The 19720-nt window shown below is 43.2% G+C and overlaps 1 protein-coding gene across 3 annotated transcripts in view; it reads right to left on the bottom strand.

Moving 5' to 3' along the window:
• Positions 1–19720, bottom strand: part of dgkh (diacylglycerol kinase, eta) — an 87235-nt gene that overhangs the window by 45105 nt on the left and 22410 nt on the right. For 2 of the 3 annotated variants that reach the window (XM_049593730.1, XM_049593729.1), the window contains 2 exons: positions 15077–15157; positions 2314–2418 (listed from right to left, as the gene is read on the bottom strand). In XM_049593730.1, coding sequence (XP_049449687.1) covers positions 2314–2418; positions 15077–15157 — 186 coding nt within the window. Of the gene's footprint in view, positions 1–2313; positions 2419–15076; positions 15158–19720 lie in introns of those variants that run through there. The other variant, XM_049593731.1, reaches the window with a different exon arrangement.

The following is a 19720-nucleotide window of genomic DNA, read 5'->3' as shown; positions in this document are numbered from 1 at the left end:
ATTTAGCGGGGTTTGGCGGTGAGGACTGCACATTACAACCGGCTGTTACTTCTCCTGGTTAGAATTCCTTCAGTGTTCAACTTTTAGGAGGTTTGTACCGGGAGCTGAATTATCCAAAGAGGTCTCCTCCTTTCCAACACAAACAGACCAGGTGGTTTTAAGTGGAAAAATGGTGTATAAAGCAGTTTCATGTTAAAAATCTGTGTTTTTTCAACGCTGTTTGGCCCTCTGCAGATAGGACGCTAGCCCAGCACCTGCTAATGTGTGCCTAGTCTTTTTCTCCGATAACTTCAGATCCAGATATTCAAGAGGTTTTTATCAGCCAAACTATCCACAGAGGTCGCTTCCTCTCCAAAACAAACAAATTCAAACCCATAAAAACTAAATAAAACGAAGGCAATTTCACGTTAAAAACCAGTGTTTTTTGATGCTGTTTGGTTTGTTGTTTGCTAACAATGGTGGCCGACACAAAAATACAAAGACTCAAATGTCTCTGGAGCCTGAAGTGAAACTTTAGTATTATGGTGTCGACAAATAAAGCACTGAGCATCTACATTTCTATCTACAGAGGTCTCTTTCTCTCCAAAATAAATGTGCCAGTGTTTTAAACCAGTAAAAACACTGAATAAAGAAGTTTCACATTTAAAAAAATCAGTTGTTTTCCCGACACTCATCACGGAGGGGCTTCTAACTATGGTGGCCAACATGAAAAAGAGCCAGTGTTTGGTTTGTCCGATCTGGGCTACTGTAGAAACATAATGGTGCAACATGGTGGACTCCATGGATGAGGACCTGCTGCCTATGTAGATATAAACAGCTCATTCTAAGGTAACAAATACTCCTGCTCCAATTTCAGGTGATTATACACTATAGAAATCATCATATTATATTTCTTTTCTGCCTATTGCTGAAATTCCTGCACACTGGACCTTCAAGTTAAGATAATACAGGAGGTCTGAGGCAGGATAGGACACAGCTATGAGTTTAGGAATTGCTTCTGTAATTGCTTCTGAGAATCGTTTTTTTCCTATCTTTGAAACTTCGGCTCACAGAGGACAGGCAGGACATTTTTCTGTAATGAGGCCCCTGGTCAGGAAAACTGGATGCCTCCACACACATTAGTGTATGGAGAGAGCCCACAGTGGAGCTCAGGCTAATGTGAGTGCACTGAACAAGTGTGGGCGTTGCGTCTGCAGCAGTTGGCGCAGCCCTGCATGCAGTTTGTGTTTCATAAGTCCAATTGTAACAGGTGCTTATAAACTGGGACACTCAGGATTCCTACAGTGCACAAGACACACACAGCAATTAAACGCTGTTGTGTTTGCATGCGTGCGTGCATGTGTGTGTGTGTACCCAGTGGTGTGTGTGAGCTCTGGGGGTGCTGCTGCACTGCAGTGCAGTAAGGGGGTGAGGGATGGGGTCTTATATAAGATTTCCCTCCCAAATCAAAGCCATTAAAATGCAGCGCTGCTCGCTTCCTGCGCGCCCCTTCTCCCCTCACTGTCAACATGCAGCCCAGATTCACATTCCTCCTGCATCTTTACGCTGACGCTGGAATATTCTGCACAGTTGCTGTCGGTTTGAGGAGTTAAAATCCACACAGTGCCACATTAGCTGCCTGGATTTTTCCAGAGAGTCCTGGGTAACAAAGACGAGCATTAACATCAGTGTTGTGTTAAATGACTGGACATAATCGCTCCCCGTTTAGGTGTTATCATGTGAGTCATGAAGGGGGAAAAGAAATATAGAATCAGACATGCTTTGTGAGCGTGTGTCTGGATTTTGTGTGCGAGTGTACTGATGGTACTGTGTGTGTCCTCATTACTATATCTCTGACTGTAGAGCTGCACACCTGTGATGGTGCACATGCATCCAAGCGTGCCTGTGCATGTCCGCTGGTGCTCTGAGGCTTTGAATCTGAGTGTCGCTTCTGCATAAACAACTTTTTGGATCCCCTGTTGCCGTCAGTGTGCTGTATATCAGGTCAACTCTTATTCCCTCTACTCCTCACACACCCATGTGGAATCTACGAACCCTTTCTTCCTCAACAACACTGACAGGATACTTTGACCTTTAAGAGCATCCTTTATCAAAACGGCAACATCACAGTCAAGATCTCCAAAAGAGGATACGCCTTAACACAGATCTATTGTTCCTGCTGCTCCCTCTATCTATCTATCTATCTATCTATCTATCTATCTATCTATCTATCTATCTATCTATCTATCTATCTATCTCCCTCCTGTCTCTGGTCCCCGCTCCCCGCCTCACACAAACTCTCGTGGATCTGTTAATTTGGAAAGAGCCTCTTACCTCGTAATGCTCTCTGGACTGGACGGACTTCAGCGAACTGATCCAGTCTTCCATCTCTTTCCTGTTCTCGGCGCAGAGGATCAGCCTACGGAACGGAGTGATCACCTGGAGGGGACAGCGAGGGATGCTGGTGAGGGTGAGGAAGTGAGGCGGATACAGTGGCTAAAAAGAGAGAGATGAATTTCACCGGCGCTCTCCTCCTCAGCCTGCGGTGCCACTGAGAGAAGAGAGAGAGAGATCAGCTCTGTCTTTAAGGGAGAGGACGGATGAGAAGCCCCCTCCCTCCCTCTGTCTCTCCCTCGTGCTCATTAACTCCAGCTCACTCGTCTCCTAACACCTTCTTGAGTTAGTCTTTTCCTTCGCTCCAGCATTTTTCCCTCTCTCGCTCTAAGCTCTTCAGGTTGCTTTGAGGCAGATATGTGCTGACAGGCGAAGCGCCTAGGTAAAGGCTAAGAGCTTCTCTCCCCCTCTGCCTCCCCCTCTGTGTGTATGTGTGTTTAAGGACAGTCTCCCTGTAGATAACCCTACAGACATACAGCACCCTTTCAGCACCCTATCACTTATTAATGCTCCCTCATCTCTTCTTTCTCTCCATCTCTTTCTAACTCAACATGTCCTTACGTTAACTCCATTTACGCTGTGAGGCACACACACACACACACACACACACACACACACACACACACACACACACACGGCAGTATCACACTAATCAATATTCATGAAGTAGCAGTAATGCTGATGGAATGCCATTTATGATTAATTGAAGTCTTCGGCAGGTTCCAAACACTTAAACACAGACGTCTTCCTTTAAATGTCCTCTGAATTTTAAAAACTTTGACACAGCTTGTTGGTTGTTGATTGGCAGTACTCAGGCTGCAACTAACAACTACTTTAATTACTAATTAATCTCTGCTTAATCGTTTTATCAGTGAAATGTCAGAAAATGTCAGAAAACATGCTCTGTGTAATTTCCCAGAGCCCAAGGTGGCAACATCGTCGGTATCGGCCGATGTTTGCTTCAAAATGACCTGTTGGAATTCGGATAATTTTAAAATAAGATTTTCTTATTTTGCAGAATGAATGAATATCACATACATTGAACAGTATTGTATTTCATGTCTCCATCTGCTGGTGGGCCGTCATGATAAGAGTATGCATGTATAATATGATGTTCATTCCGCCACAGAAGAGATTTGATGATCACTAAAATTAGGTGGGAAAAAATGGATATATCAATATGGGTTATTAGTCAAATAAGCTGTTACATATTGGACATCAGCAAAAAATCCATTGTTGTGCATCCCTACTTTAAATGGTATGTTTAATCTGACTGAAATTCCAAAGCTTTTCCATTTCTTCTCATATTTGACAAAGGAAAGCATCAAATTCTCACATTTATGAAGCATGAAACCATCAGATGTTTGGCTTTTTTACAACAGAAATCCACTAGAATAACAGTTTTATGCCTCTGCGAACCATTTAAGTTAAAGCTTACATCCATGTCTGTGAAAACATGGATGCGTCACACACAGAAGACCTATGCATTCAGCACAGTTTCAAGGAGGACAACAGTGGACGTTTGTGCCAAATCCCCCCCAAATCTGCCAAATCTTCAGGCGTTCTTGAGATGTCGAGTTCATGAGAATGGGACGGACAGACAGCTGGAAAATGTAATGCCTCTGGCCACGGCTATTATTGATGCTGAGGCATAAAAAAACAGACAATTTCGATGATCAAAATGTTTGCCAATTAATTTTCTGTCGATCCACCAATCAATTATTATGCTCATTATGCTCTCGACATTACTGGGAAAATTTGCAATCTTTTTTTTCTCGATTTAACAACACATCTTGAAGCAAAAGGGAAGCAGACAGGTTAAAATGTGTCAAGAATAAAAAGCTGCTGCTCTTTTGTCTGGTGGTATCGTGGGCCTGAACAAAGAGCTTCTCTAAAGTGACCTTAGATGCATATTCTAATTTACTGCGGTATATTTTTCCTGCCGTCACTAAAGTGTTTTTATTATGGGAACTCTTTCCAAGGACAGACAAAGTCTTAAAAGCCCTCACACAGGATCAGTATTACCAAGGGACCTTGTGTGATTCAGAAATCACCCTCACAACTCTGTTTCATGCAGAACATTTTCACTGGATAAACAAAGTCTAAATTTTATCTGAATTTACTGACATTATCCTTGAAATATGATTCGCACAGTCATTTGTAACTCCACTCTACAGAACACAAAACGCTCTTCTGATGGATTTGATCTTGCTCTTTCTTTGAATAGCTTTCCATGCTGTGTAGTGAGACGAGCCTCCTGCACCTAAAATACTGTCAGAACTTTCCTTTATAATTACAAACTCAGCCTTTTTATTTCTCAACTGGTGATATCACATGACCTCTGTGTTTGGCAAAACATGGCAGGTCAAACTGAAAACTTACAGACATGGCACACTGGCCAAGGATTAAGTCACAGACAACCTCTATTTCACATAACTAAAAGTCCCCCGTTCATACTAGTCCCATACCAACAGGGCTTAACATAGTGGGTACCTATGAAAGACTTAAATATCAACAGGTTTTTGATACGCTTCAATATCGCAAAGCCGACCTTTTCAAGATGGCTGAAGGAATGAAAGAAGGAGGTTAAGCTCGCCGTCGAACAAGTCCGCCATGGATAAGGAAAAACTAGTGCGAGTGTGAAGCGGTCAGGATGAGAGTCAGCACCTCCAAGTCTGAAGTCACGGTTCTCTGCAGGAAAACAGTGGATTGCCTCCTCTGGATTGGGAGAGAGTTACTGCCCCAAGCGAGGGAGCTCAAGTATCTCAGGGTCTTGTTCAGGAATGAGGTTAGAATGGAGCGTGAGAAGGTGGTGGTTTGGCACGATGTCTGCAGTGATGCGTACGCTCTGCCGGACGGTCGTGATGAAGAGGGAGCTGAGCCTGAAGGCAAAGCTTTCGATTTCCTGGTCCATCTACGTCCCAACCCTCACCTATGGTCATGAGCTCTGGGTAGTGACTGAAAGAATGAGGTCAGAGATACAAGAGTCCAAAATGCGTTTCCTCAAAAGGGTGAGGAGTTCAGACATCTGGAGGGAGCTCGGAGTAGAGTGTCGAAAGGGGTCAGTTGAGGTGGTTCGGGCATCTGATCAGGATCCTCCTGGGTGCCTCCTGTTAGAGGTGTTCTGGGCACGTCCAGCAGGTAGGAGGCCCCGGAGCAGACGCAGAACACGCTGGAGGGATTATATATCCCATCTGGCCTGGGAATGCCTTGGGGTCCCCCAGGAGGAGCTGGAAATTGTTGCTGGGGAGAGGGACGCTTTGCTTGACCTGCTGCCCCCGTGACCCGGCTTCGACTAAGCAGTTAAAAGTGGATGGATGTAAACAGCTGTCAGAGTAAGGGCAAATACCAGAATATTTTGTACGTGTAAAGGTAGTCAGTGTTTTGACTTGGCAGCTGTTTGATAAAACAGTGCCTCAGATTTTACATACACCTGTTTTTCACAGATATGGTATTTTAATAAATACAGGCAAAATAAATCAGACTGATTGGCACCTTCAGAGGGGGCAGTAAAGTAGCAGACTGACAGCAATACATACGCCCTTTAAATAGTATATCAGGCGCTTAAAAGAAGGGTTTTGATTGAATTTGCATTTATTTTAGTGGATTAAAAATGTGAAAACTTTGTAAGGCGATGGCCTGTTTACTGTCAGTATCACTGTGTGCTGCTCACAGCTTGTTGTGCTTCTTTTCCTCCAACAAAGTGCTCATTGATTTTTTGGACACGGCGTTCACACCATCTATTCACCATAATTTGAGGCCATACATTCAGCTGCTGCGGAGGTTCATTCTATTCTTGAATTACACCCGTTCTGGCTTTAATTGGATAAATGTGGAACGGTGCGATCCACACATCCTGCAGACTAAACACACATCCATCAGTCGGAGAAAGACGGAGCGAAACAGTGAAAACACTGGAGGAAATTGTTTCTCCATCCCATGAATGATTCTGTGACAAAGTCAATCAGCTCCTCAGGGACGTTCCACTCTCCTCCACATTCGTCTCCCTTCCTGTTCAGCTTAGACCAGCAGCACCTGAGGCTGTTATGACGTGTGGGAGACAGCAGGTGCACAACAAACACCAGTGCATGTGTGTGTGATGTGCATGTGTATTTTGGGGTGTTTAAGATACATCTGCTGTGAAACTGTTTTCTGTTTGCATGAAGGCTGCTGTTGCCGGCTGACCATCTGGTTTACAGCCACGTGTTGCCCACAGACGACGCTCAGGTAGAGTCCAGGGTTGGGGAGTAACAGATTACATGCATTCAGGATTATGTAATCAGATTACAAAAAAATAAGTGGAAAATAAGTGGTTTGTGTCGGCCTTTCTCTCTCTCTGCTTAATTGAGGCAGCATGTTTTTCCCACAATTGATTAACAGAGCTTCCACTGATCATAGTTGGGTAAAATTTTTATATTTTCATACTGATTTATCTGATAGGCAGAACATTACTTAGCAGCCCTTGCATCATAATTTCAGATGAGGCAATTCCTTTGTTGATTAGCTGCTGCTAAAGCATTTTAGCAATTTAAGTGTTAACAGGTCACAGAAAGGGTGACATGTATGTCATTTTAATTTTTTTTTATTTTATTATATTTATTTTTTTATTTTATTATATTTAGTTTTATTTTATTTTGTTTTATTTTATATAATTTTGTGATAATTTAATTTAATTTAATTTAATTTAATTTTATTTAATTTAATTCTATTTAATTTTATCTTATTTTATATATTAGAGAATATGCCAAAAAGACATTGGGTATGAAACCACAATACAGTTTAAGTACTGTATTCATAGCACTACTTATCCAAAACTGTCTCTTACAGAGGTTAAGTTTAACTTTGAATTATTGTCATATACATTGGAAAGCACAACTGTACATTCAAACTGTCCTGGCTCTCTCAGTGTTTTAACCTACATATAAATATGAAGAATACAAGTCAACAATAATAAGAAATCTTACATTTTAAAACCTTTAAAGTGTTTGACAACACTTAAAACACTGGACATTCTGCTGTTTCCTTATATAGTTATTATTATTATTATTATTATTATTATTATTATTATTATAACTATTATTATAGTTATTATAAATTATAATTTGTTAAAATATTTTTCTTGTATGGTCTGTTTGGGTTATAGCATCTTAAGCTTGAAACACCCTCCTGCCAAACAGTTCCCTGATCAATCACCTTAATCACCCCTGTAATAGATCTGTCCCAAGATCTCTAATCAATATCTGGTTATCTTCGAATACTGAACAGCATGTCACAGCCTAATCACCAGAATTAATGCAAGCATTGTACATTTCTGCAAACCACAGATAAGTAACATTTGTACGTTATGATGCGGTGGAAATGTGGAAACACTGCGGTTACTGTGTGGCAGTGTTCAGGCACAAAATAACCTTTAAAAAAGTCACATTTAATTACCAACCTTGATCTAGTGAGGGTAGGCTGTTATGAGGAAATTCCCTCAAGGCCTTCTTGAGATTCTGTATTCACAAGAATAGGACGGACGGACAACCCGAAAACATAATGCCTCCGGTCACGACTATCATAAAAACACCTGCTGTCCACTGTCCCCTCCACCTCCACATGACAAAGTCAGCTCATAAACACGTAATCAGAACTACATCACTTTAGAAATGTTGGTATGATACATGTAAAATGTATAAACGTATCATGGTTTGCAGACACACAGTGGCAACATTTTCCTCTGGCGACTGAGCTGCATCATTTCATCTTTGTTTGTATGAACAGTGTGTGGGTGTGTTTGTGTGTGTGCTCATTGTCCTTTCCTAACCCTCCCTTGATATTTGAGCTAATCACATTAGCATTCTTTTTCCTTTTTTTCAAGTAAGATGAGACAACAACTCCCGAATTACTGAAACAGTGTGTGAGAGAAAGCGTCCTGTGAGTGTGTGTGTGTTACAGTACATGTTTAACTCTCATCCAATCATCCATGTACATCATTCAGCATGTACAACAAGTTTAAATCTGTCCTTCTCCATCTCTTTCTCTCTCTCTCTCTTTCTCTCTCACAGTCGCTCTTCGGAGAATTGTATGTTTTTCCCGGCCGTTAATCACGGTACAGTTTTCCACCAGGAGCTGCGAGGATTAGTGTGTGTCCATTTGTGCATGAGCAAATTGATCCCTTTGGACATAGATCATTGTGTGTCTCTGCTGGCGTACTGTGTCCATGTGTGTGTCTTTGCATGTGTGTGTCTTGGGTCTGGAACGGGGTAGCGATAAGATTGGTTGCCAGGGGAAACAGGAACGGCTGTTTCCAAAAATGGCTCCAGGCATCCCTCAAGTGTGGAAAACCTCTCATGATGACTGACCTTCAGAGCTGAATATATCAGATCTGTGTGCGTGTGTGTGTGTGTGTGTGTGTGTGTGTGTAATGACAAGTGACAACCAGAAGTGGCTCTTGGATCAGCATCTCTAAACGATGAGAACTTGTAATTATAAGCCTCATTAGTTGGTATTTTTTTGGTGGAGAGGCAAACACCAGAGATTATCTGATAATGAGGGACACCCGTCACTGTTTACACACACTCGTACACACGCAGAGGCAGAGGATTGGTGACAGTGATGCACAGATCCTGTACCCACTGGGACCTGCAGCACAACAGCACAGGAGGTGGAGCACACTCACAGCTGCTCGCTCCCAACAACACACACACACACACACTCACCCGCCTGCAGCTTTAAACTGTTAATACCAACTACACAACAGATCCGAGCGCTGATGCACCGCTCATACAAGCGCGCAATTCAGACCCGATCTGAGTTTCCTTGAGATTCATTTGTTGGATTTAAAGTGGACAGTAATAAGCGAGCCAATCCAATAAGCGTGAGTGAGTCAGTGAGAGGCGGTGCGTCCCTGCAGAGTCTGTAATGATTTTAGGGTTCGGGTTGGGCTGAGCTCTCCCTCACGTGGACCTCAAGGTGCTTCCTCGCAGCCCTACGGCAACACTGCCTCATCATGTATTCACAGGGGCTCCTAATGAAACAGTGACGCTGAATGCATCAGCTGGTCACACGCATTTAACCCCAACATATACGTGCACTCTTATACACTTCCATCTATGGTGTCAATGCATGACCAGTCATGAATGACACATGCACAGACACCTTTGTTTGGCTGCTTCACCCTGAATTAACAGCAAATTTAAAGCATGTTTTTTGCATCACATCTGTTGCACATCTCATTCTTTCACCTTTATTGTCCCTGTTTGAAAAAAATAATAAACCCATGTTGGAGAACAGTAGCTAATGAAGACTGTATGGTGATTACATAACTGTCTACACTGCACAGCACACTGGAGAAGTGAAATTATTCCCCTCTGTAAGTAGGGTAATTCAATTCTTGTGATTTTTCCCTATGTTGCTGCTGATAGGTCCAAATTCCTCGCAGCACCCCAGGGGAGCAGAGCTCCCAAAACACAGGCATGCACACACTGAACAGACATCTGCAGAGCTCCCACATGAATCTCTAAACATCGTTGCACCGGCACATCTCGTTCAAACCCTCCAAGCAAGAAGCACCGACCTGCATCGAGGACGCCAGCAGCATCACTTATCCTCAGAGGACCAATCGACACAGACAAACAGACAGACAGACAGACAGACAGACAGACTGGTAACTGCTCTGCACAGTTAGAGCAAACCCCTGCACTGCATCCTCTGCAGTGCTCTCTCTCTGCCTCAGTCGTGATCGCACAACCTGCGTGACGAAGCCCGGTCTCCCCCTGTCGGCGTGCGTGACCGTGTCTGGGTTGATGCATCGCAGAGATTTGCATGTGGGCGCTGCAGGTGAACTACCATTCGGCATGTCACATTACCTTTGGTTTTATGTTTCACTGGTCATTCTCCGTCGGTCCCGCCTGTCCTGTCTTCATTTCCCCTCCTCTGCCTCCCTCCTTTCCTCTGCGTCCGTCTTCCCACGTCTCAGTGCATGCTCCTGCCTCGCTCTCACTCTCCCCCTCTCAGTCTCTCTTTCCCCCAGGGAGTATGTGCGCGAGTGCAGTTAGCGATGGTGTGACATCACTCCAGGATTTCCTTTACCTTGCCTTGTCTTACCCTTCGCCATCTTAAACGGCTCTGCAGTCATTCCCCATCAATCACTGCCCTTCTTTCACCTCCGCCTGTGAAGATACTTCATCCTATTTTGCCTTGACTTCCCTTCTTGCATCTTTACCTCCTCTCAGCTTATTCTTTCCCTCTCTTTCCTCCTTCAGCATCCCCTCCTCCCCCTCCTCTCACCATCTTAGAGGGATGCTGATGCTCATAAGGACATGTGGAGCTCATCTCCAAGTCTTTATCACAGCATGTTTATTAACCCCAGCACACACAGAGTCACGGCACATGCTGCACACACATGCAGCAGCAGGCGCACTGTAATCTTATTTATGAATATGGCAGACGTTAATCCATCCCAGGCACCCAGTGAGGCATTTCAAGACGTTGCTAAAAATAGCCGCGTGCTCTCCTCCGGGCACTGCTCTCCTGCCCACCTCCTCCTCCTCCTTGTTTCTTATTATAGCAACACCCGGGGAGAAGAGAGACATTTATAGAAAGGACAGGGCACCACTAGCTCTTTCACTGTCTGTTTTCATCCTCGTTGCTCATTATACTCGTGTTCATTTCCCCTCCACCTCCCACACACGCTCGTCCAGCTCAGCTGCTCATTCTTTTCCCGGACAAGAATCCATTCACAGCAGCATTGTTTTTTTTCTCCCACGAGATGATGCACGGTGAGCCGCACGTGACAACAACAGAGGGAGTTATGCTGGGAAATGTATTCAAATATCTAAATATAACTATTGGACTTTTATTTTTAGGTGTACGATATGAAAGGTGAATCATTATTCCTTGAAGGGCGAATTCTGTTTTCTTGTAACTCCTGATGGATCTCTGCCTGAATGCACAATAGCTGACCACTGTGAATGTAGTCTGAAGTTAAAGATCATATGTGCCTTCTGTACATATACAATTTATGGGACTCAATTATGACATTTCATTAAACGTAGGCAAATTAACTCAATCATTAATTAACTTTGTCCAATGTTAAGAACAGGACGCTGTCAATCAGAGATAGAAATAAGCAAATTACAAAAAAGGAGGGGCTATTTTGCTGGTTTTCATTCTGCCCAGATATAATGGAGAAGATCAGTAACACTGCCACATTTGTCATTTAAATATGAGGCTACACATTTTCGCCATCTTTCTCAAGGTCTGACTGAACGTCCTGACCCCAAACTGATCGTCCTTGGCACAACAGAGGTCCCGAACACATCAGGGAAGCCACAAAGACAATTTATTGCAGATGGCCCGAGCTCTAGCCTTAACGACTCCAATAATCTCCACTTCGAGAGAATCAGATTTCCTCTGAAGGACAAGTTGGGTGACTTTAAAAAGATCTGCACTCCCTTCAGTGCCTGTTCATCATGTTCTGCCTACTGGTTTATGATATGAAAAATGACGCTATTGTTCTGTATCGTTTCCGAATTTAAGAAATGCCTCGGTAAATGCCTCAATAAAAATCACATGTGGGAAAATATAGCAGCTGGTTAGCTGAGCTTACGGCTGGCCCACACCAATAGATTTTTTAAAATCTGAACAGATGTTAAAAATGTAAGAGAGCCCACACATAACGACATGTAATTACAAATTTAACAGTATTCTTCCTGTAGAGTGGAGAGAGCAACTACTGGGCCAAAACAGTGCACCACACACTCACAGATTCCATTCATAAACAACAAGAAATCTTGCACAACCAAATGTGACTTTAGCACACACAAACATAGCGGACGACAGAATTACCTGTTAGTTTTTGCACTACTTTCCCCAAAAATACAAAGACAAAAATTTAAGAAATATGAGTGAAGTCATGGAGGCAGCATGAATATAGACTGTGCATGTTGAATTCCAATTGATATTGCACTGAAAACCTCTGAAGCCTGCAGGACCACTGGATATCGGATCATAAATATTAAACTTGTTAAATGTTTGCAATTTGAAATCAGCTCAGCCAGGATGGACTTCAGCGCAGATCAAGGGACCTGCACTCTAAACATACCTCACACCACAGGAAAATCTGGCGAGATGATCTTTAGAGTTGAGGGAGAATAATTATATGAACAATACGTAGGTGCAAGGCTATCAATAAACAGCATACATGAAGGAAAAAGTAACCTCTGCACACTAACTACAAGCCATTAAAGTTTACTTGAGTCAATGCTTCCATTCTACTTGGATTTTCGTCTGATTAAAATGTTTGAAAAGTGCATTATGTTAAAACACACGTGTGATTTCACATTTTCAAATATTTTGACCTGATTTGACCAGATCTGAGCAGGATCGACACGTCTTTAAAACGCTTTGTGTCTTTGAACGTAGGCTGACCAAACGTCCTCTTTTGCCCAGACATGTCCACTTTTCACATCCCGTCCGGGGGTTTTTTATAAACTGATGATAATGTCCAGTTTTCCGTGTGTTTGTGTGTGTCGCATATTTCTGTCCAAACCCAAACCGAGCCCGACATTATTTAATGACCAAAGCACTTAGTTTGTGTCACACAGTTGTTACGGTTACAGGCTATTTAACAGGCCGGGCGTGCTCAGCGGAGAGGAAGACCTCCGTGTTTGAGACGGGAGTGGGTGGCGGGAGGTCCGAGGCTTCCAGCGAGAGGAGAGGGAGAAATAAAACAAAATAAGATAAAACAGGAAAAACCTGTCTCCCTCTTTTATTTTATTTTCAGCGTTTAATCAAGGCGGAGGCGGGCGGCGGGAGGTCCGAGACTTCCAGCGAGGAGAGAGGTAGAAACAAACAGCCAATGTGTGTGTGTGTGTTATGTTCAGTTGTTGTCATGTAAATAACAGTGCCCAAGCAATAAACAGGACAGACAATAGGATTTTATTTATTTTTACACTACATTTTCACTGAAAGCTGACCGAATCCGACCCGAGCCTGAATACAATTTATAGCTACGTTTTTGACCAAACCCGGCCCGACCTGTGGGTATCATCGGGCTCGGACTGCCACACTCTAGTGTGTGTATGTGTCCCCTATCTGTAGGGGCCTATCTGAATTTCTGTCTTTGAGAGATATTATTTTGTAATATAATTGAATTTTCTATCCATACATATAAATTTTAAATATATTAAAATGATAAGGCATCTTTGAGTAAACTGCGAGTATCATTTAACTAGGCTATGTCGTGGCCGGCTGAATGTCCTCTTTTTTGGAAATCAAAATATGGTCACCCTATATGAACGTTTCTTTGCAATTAAACTTTTGTGGCATGGAGTTAAGTGTGCAGGTGTTGCTTTTTTGAAACATGTAAGATGAACCATCAAAAATCGAGGCGTTGCAGATCATTGTCAGGAGGGCGAGTCGGGCCCAAAATTGGCTTTATTCTCGTATAGTGTGTACCCGGTGTTACTCAGTGAGCTTCAGGCCCCGATCACACAGGTTGAAAAACCCAAGGCACACTTTTTTTTTAAAAAAAAAATTGAATGCTACTTATAAAAAAAAAAAAAACACCTGCTGTGCCTTTCTATTGTTGCTATGCAACCACCCCATCACCTCCTTACCCTAACCTTCCCATGTAATCAATCTACCATTTTTTATTATTAATATTTTTTTATTTCACAGTAGCTGCTGCCATGTTGAGGCAGAGGGTGCTGTCTGTAGCTCTGGTTGAGGGTGAGAGGCTGTCAGCAGATAAACAGAGATCTGTGTGGGTACATGAGACCCTAAAAAAGAGGCTGGATCACAGGGAGTACCACCAGTTGGTCCAGGAGCTTCTCCTCCATCATGGACGTTTACAGGCAGATTTTAGGACGACTCAGGGGCAGTTTCACAACCTGCTGTCTATCGTCAGGCCGTGTAGCTCTGGGTGTCCAGCAACTGCTACCACTAGTTTGTCCTCCATTATTTACCAACTGTAAACTTGTTGTTGTGACCACCACAGAAGGCCCGCCTCTCAAATCATCCGACTGGACAGTGGGAAAAAAGCAGAGATGACATGAGGCACTCTGAGTTGAAGTATTTTTAACTTCAGAAGTTCAGAGTGCTCTGGCATAAACGCCAGGCACCTCAAGCGCAGAAACGAGCAAACCACAAGCAAAAAGCTTCATCACACTCTCAACGATTACAAAGAGCCACCTCCAGCTGCTAAAACACTTTCTGTGTGATCGGGGCGTTAGAGGTGCAGAAGTGGGTGAATTTTTGTCAGACCCAGGCTCCGTTTTTCCCCTTATTCCAGTCTTCATGCTAAGCTAAGCTAACTGGGTGATGGCTCAGGCTTCTTATTTAACCGACAGACATGAGATTGGTATAGATCTTCAGTTATCATCAAACTACCCGCTAAAAAGAAAACAAGTTAATTTCCTAAAATGGTGAACTATTCCACCACAGACTCGTCCATAACTACATCTCTCAGGCAAAGAAACAATAATTTTGGTAAATCAAGGTGCCATATCTGTTGGTTCAGAACCATCAACATGTCAGTCACCCACACCTAAAACTCCTCAGTCAACCAAAACACACAACAGCTCCATGTCAGTGTGGCTCTACTCTCACCAGCCTCACTGTTAAACACGTGTCTGTGCCTGTGATCTCCCCACTGAAGCACAGTGCATGTGTACGTGTTGGGGTGTGCGTGGGTGTTCAGACTGCAGGATGCACTCACTGTGAAACTGTTGTTGACATTCTTTGTGCTGGACTCTGCAACGCTGGCATCTGATAGGTCCACCTCGTCAAAGATAAGGGACTGCAGAAAAGAGGAGGTGAGTGAAGACAGAGAAGAGATGGAAGTCCCGAGAGGAGAACAGAGAGACAGAGGACACAAGAGAAGACAAGAGAATGAGTCTCTGGACAACACATCAACAGAGGGTTAAACTTAGCTTATTGGAACTTATTCTAGGGTATGAGGAGAGCTGTGAGAGAGATGTCTTGTCACAGCTACAGCAAAGCAGGCCTCAAATGAACAGGTAAAACTTATCAGTATTAAATGGAAGCTACTGCAGGACTCATGAAAGAGAATAACATGATGATCCTGTATCCAACAATCTTAATGCAACAGGCTGCAGATAATGTAAGACTTCCAAAATACTTCTCAAGGCTGAAAAATGACACTAAATGAGTATGATTAATATTCTGTAATTTAACAGAATAAAGGAAACAGCATATTTCATGATGTGTTACATTAAGGTTAAATAAATCTAAACTTGGTCGACCATTTGGTGAGTTATTTTTGCGATAGGAATATTGAGAATAAAACTCTCCTCATAAGACGATTGTCATCCTTTCAGACACAGTCATTAACCCCTTCAGACCTCAATACCTTCCACTCATAAGGGACAAAAATATTTTTTACCCATATGTCAAAATGAGGCTCAGAGGTTGTCTGCACATGGCTCTCAACATGGAGGTGTCTGACACAGTGGCTAACAGCTAACAGCGCTAACAGTGGGAACAGGGCTAATGCTGGTTTCACAGCATTCGATATCAGCCTGACGTAGCGTTGTATGGTGTTGGCTCAAATGAGCGTCATTTGCGCTAATCCGTCATTTCATCTTGTGTGGTGCGTCATAGTAGATGGCAACCAACGCCACGTCTAGGACGCCTCATGACTTCGCAACAGAAAGTCTAGCATGTTTGATTTTCTTTTTATCGTTCATGACTTCTCCCGTCACAGCCGTCACTTTGACCGATAGAGAAACAGAGCAATCTGCTGCCATGGAAACTGTACGGCAACAACACCCTAGCCTTTAAGATATTTCCTGTGGGGATGTTAGGGCACTTCAGCAACCCGGTGAGTACTGAACACTGGCTCTAGATAGGGACATCCTCCTTTTCGTGACGAGCAGCATCGGAAAAACACAGATTATTTTTTTCTTTTTTACATGAAACAGCTTCTTCATTGTTTTACCGGTTTAAATCAGCTGGTCTGTTTGTTCTGGAGACCAAGAGACCTCTGCAGATCATTCGGCTCCTCGTAAAAACCTCCTGAACACTAAAGGAATTCTAACCAGGAGAAGTTTCAGCAGGTTGAAATCTACAATCCTCACCACTAGATGCCACAAAATCCCTTTAAATTTTACACACTGCTCTTTTAAGGCCAGTTAGGGCTCTGATGTCACCTAAACAGACTTTCCTGAAACCTGCAGAGCAGAGTGCTGGAGCCTCTTTATGGTCATGTTTGCCATGAGACCAAACATCTCCGTTAACACAAAAATGATTTTGGTTCAAAGGCTGACTGATTTCATTTGGAGGCAGTTCATCTTCTAATGAAACCTCAGCTGCAACTCAAAGCACGTCTATCACCAAAGGCACCGCCCTGATACTCAGACTGAACTGTCATTTCCTCTGACTTCATTATTTGAAATGTCAAATCAGAGATGTGGGCAGTGCTTCAGATGTCCGGCAGCAGGCTGACGAGCCTTGACACAATGTCGGTTCTTCCGTGTAGTCAGTGAGAAAATATGCGCACGTCTCGTACCTCGCCTGAGTCTCTTCAAATATTTATATTACATCACAAATGCACCGTCACAGTTTGTGCCTTTTGCAGAAAATATTTCTTTAATCTCTATATTTACAAACTCAGGCCTTACAGAGTTCTTCGCCTTGTCTCCTAAATCAAAGGCTACGTTTCTAGAATTTCTTCATTTATGAGAGGTTCAGATCCTCCGTGACGGCACAGGATGAACAATTGTATTGGCACGTCTTTGGTATCGTCAGATTAAGGCTTTTAATTGAAATATCATACTGAAATGAACATTTCGCCGATAAGATACAGGGAGAAGTTTTTCAAACTCCATCCGATGGAAATTTAGGAATGGAATTTGACATGCAGAGTGAGAAACACAAAATCCCCAAGAAAACTTGGCAACAAATGTCAGGTCTGTTCTACCTCGTCTACACCATGAGACAATGTCGTGTTTTATATTACAATAAATATATGGGCAAAACTGTCCCTAACCCTAAGTAATGGATATCGGTTGATTATTTTTATCTTAAATCTTGGTGAAAACTTGTCTTAAATTTAATTCTGAGTGCCATTAAAAGTATCTTAAAAAGTCTTAACTCTAACAAGCCTGAAGCTGTAGGGATTTACTTGACTTCAAACTTAGGAACTAAACTGACTGCAAATTATTATTAGTTGTACAAACATGTTTTAGGATAGAAATGATCTCTGCTGTCTTCATAATCCTTTAAAATAATTCTGCCTCCTGTTTATGATATTCTAGATGGGATGGACATGACATTTTATATAGAAATCCTGTGTTCTTAATATTGAAAACTAGAATTACCACCTCACGGTTGCATGCCTCCATGAGACAGTCAAGTTGCAGTTTACATCCATATCTGTCCAGACTCACATGGAGCCATAGCAATTGACAATCCTTCATATATGGATGCTGCTGCAAAGAAGCTGCATGTTCTAAAACATGGATGCTTCATATGCATCCTCCTCCCGACAGCAGAGATGATCTATCCAATAATTCATATAAAATGTTGTCATTTTATCATTTTACCCTGTTAGACATTTGTGTGACTTGTTATCGTAATTAGCGCAAGAATTCTTGGGCATGTTTTGTGTCACCACCAAATTCTAATTAGTTGTTACTGGCTAAACACATTTTCCCCTTTAAGGGTGATGGCCTTGTGGGTAACCTGTGAGGGTGTGACCTGTGCTTCGTGGTGTATGTGGCAGGAAGCAGCTCTCTGGGGGTGTGATGGTGAAGACGCCGTGCAGCAAGTAGTGATGGCAGCAGCAGAATCAAGTGTCTAGATAAGCTCGGGGCTACTCTTTAACCTCATGAGAAGGCCATGTTTATCGGATTGTGATGAGGACTGCAATAAAATCAAGCCTCAATCAACATGGACATTCTCTTTCTCTTGAAGTGGGTGGTGCTGGGAGCTGATCCCCAGACAAGTTCACTGCAAGAATCACACTTGCTCCCACACACACATTGAAGCTCTGTTTACTGGGTCACTGGGTCAACGTTTCGGTCTATAGACCTTCATCAGGACCAACCTATAGACCGAAACGTTGACCCAATGACCCAATAAACAGACCTTCAATGTGTGTGCGGGATTGCTGGTGAGCTGCACCTGAACGCCTCGCCATCTTTCTTTCGGCAGAGTGGTCCAAACTGCTAGAAGCTAGTTACCAGCTAATAACAACCGAGCTAATTTAATGTCAATAAGCCAGCGGGTTTCCAACTCCAGTTTGGAGCTGGTAAGCTGTCACCAAGAGAGGCAATGCAGTTCATCGTTGAGTCCAAGTGGACGTTTGTGCCAAATTTGAAGAAATTCCGAAAGGCATTCTTGAGACATCGGGTTCACGAGAACTGGATGGAGGGACAGATGAACGGACAAGCCGAAATAACGCCACAGCTATCACTGACGCAACGTCATAAAAATCAGAATATGGTGATTTTAACCTGTTATTGTTACGTCCTTTTCAACATTTTGAGGTCTGCATGAACAGAAATGAACACTTAAAGGTGGACTTCCTGTTTTGTCTGCCATCTTCTGTCAACTTACAAGTCAAATCTTGACATTTATTGGTTAGTTGAGTCTGTCTAGTTTCCGGGCAAGAGTCACCATTTTAAAAAGGACACTTTCATCAGCTGAAATCTATTATTATTTGATTTATTGCAGTGGATGGTCTGAAGGGGTTAATAAAGTGTGGAGGCTCAGAAACGTTCCCGTCGAGAACAATGAGTCCAGTTTGTCCGGCTCTCTGAACGATAACTCAGTTTGTTCCATGTGCCAGGAAATGCACCTCGCCGGCACACAGCTCCACTATGAACCCACACTGCTGTGAGGATTTCCCTCCTGAGTTTCCTTTGTTTTGACTCTGAACCTAAATGAGAATAGCGCGAATAACAAGACAGTGAACGTTGATATGTTTCATTGAATTTCTATGTGGCGGAGGAGCCGGAGCCAACTCTATGTGATATAGCCAGCAGACAGACAGAGAGGAGAGCCAGAGTCCACAAACAGGAACATGATATCCTAACAGAGCTGTGATGCGTAAGGCACGCAGCTGAGCTCTTAAAGGGCCGCGGGCCAAAAACCGATGCCGTCAAAGGAATGCCCTCTGACTCTGTGTGTGTGTGTGTGTGTGTGTGGGAGGAGTGAGCTGCTGCAGCTGTCAGAGGGAATGCCCAGTTAATGACGCTCTCCCCAGGCCTGGCTGGAGAGGGACACCAGCCAACGCTCACTGTTTGTGTGTGTGTGTGTGTGTGTGTGTGTGTGTAGAGGGAGCATGTGTCTCAGCACTTCCACATATGCCTACAAGTGCGTGTGAATGTGTGTATGG

The sequence above is a fragment of the Epinephelus fuscoguttatus genome, linkage group LG13 (genome assembly GCF_011397635.1).
Source record: "Epinephelus fuscoguttatus linkage group LG13, E.fuscoguttatus.final_Chr_v1".
NCBI lineage: Eukaryota > Metazoa > Chordata > Actinopteri > Perciformes > Serranidae > Epinephelus > Epinephelus fuscoguttatus.
The sequence above is the reverse complement of the archived record's forward strand: the minus strand, read 5'-3'. Positions and strand labels throughout refer to the sequence as shown.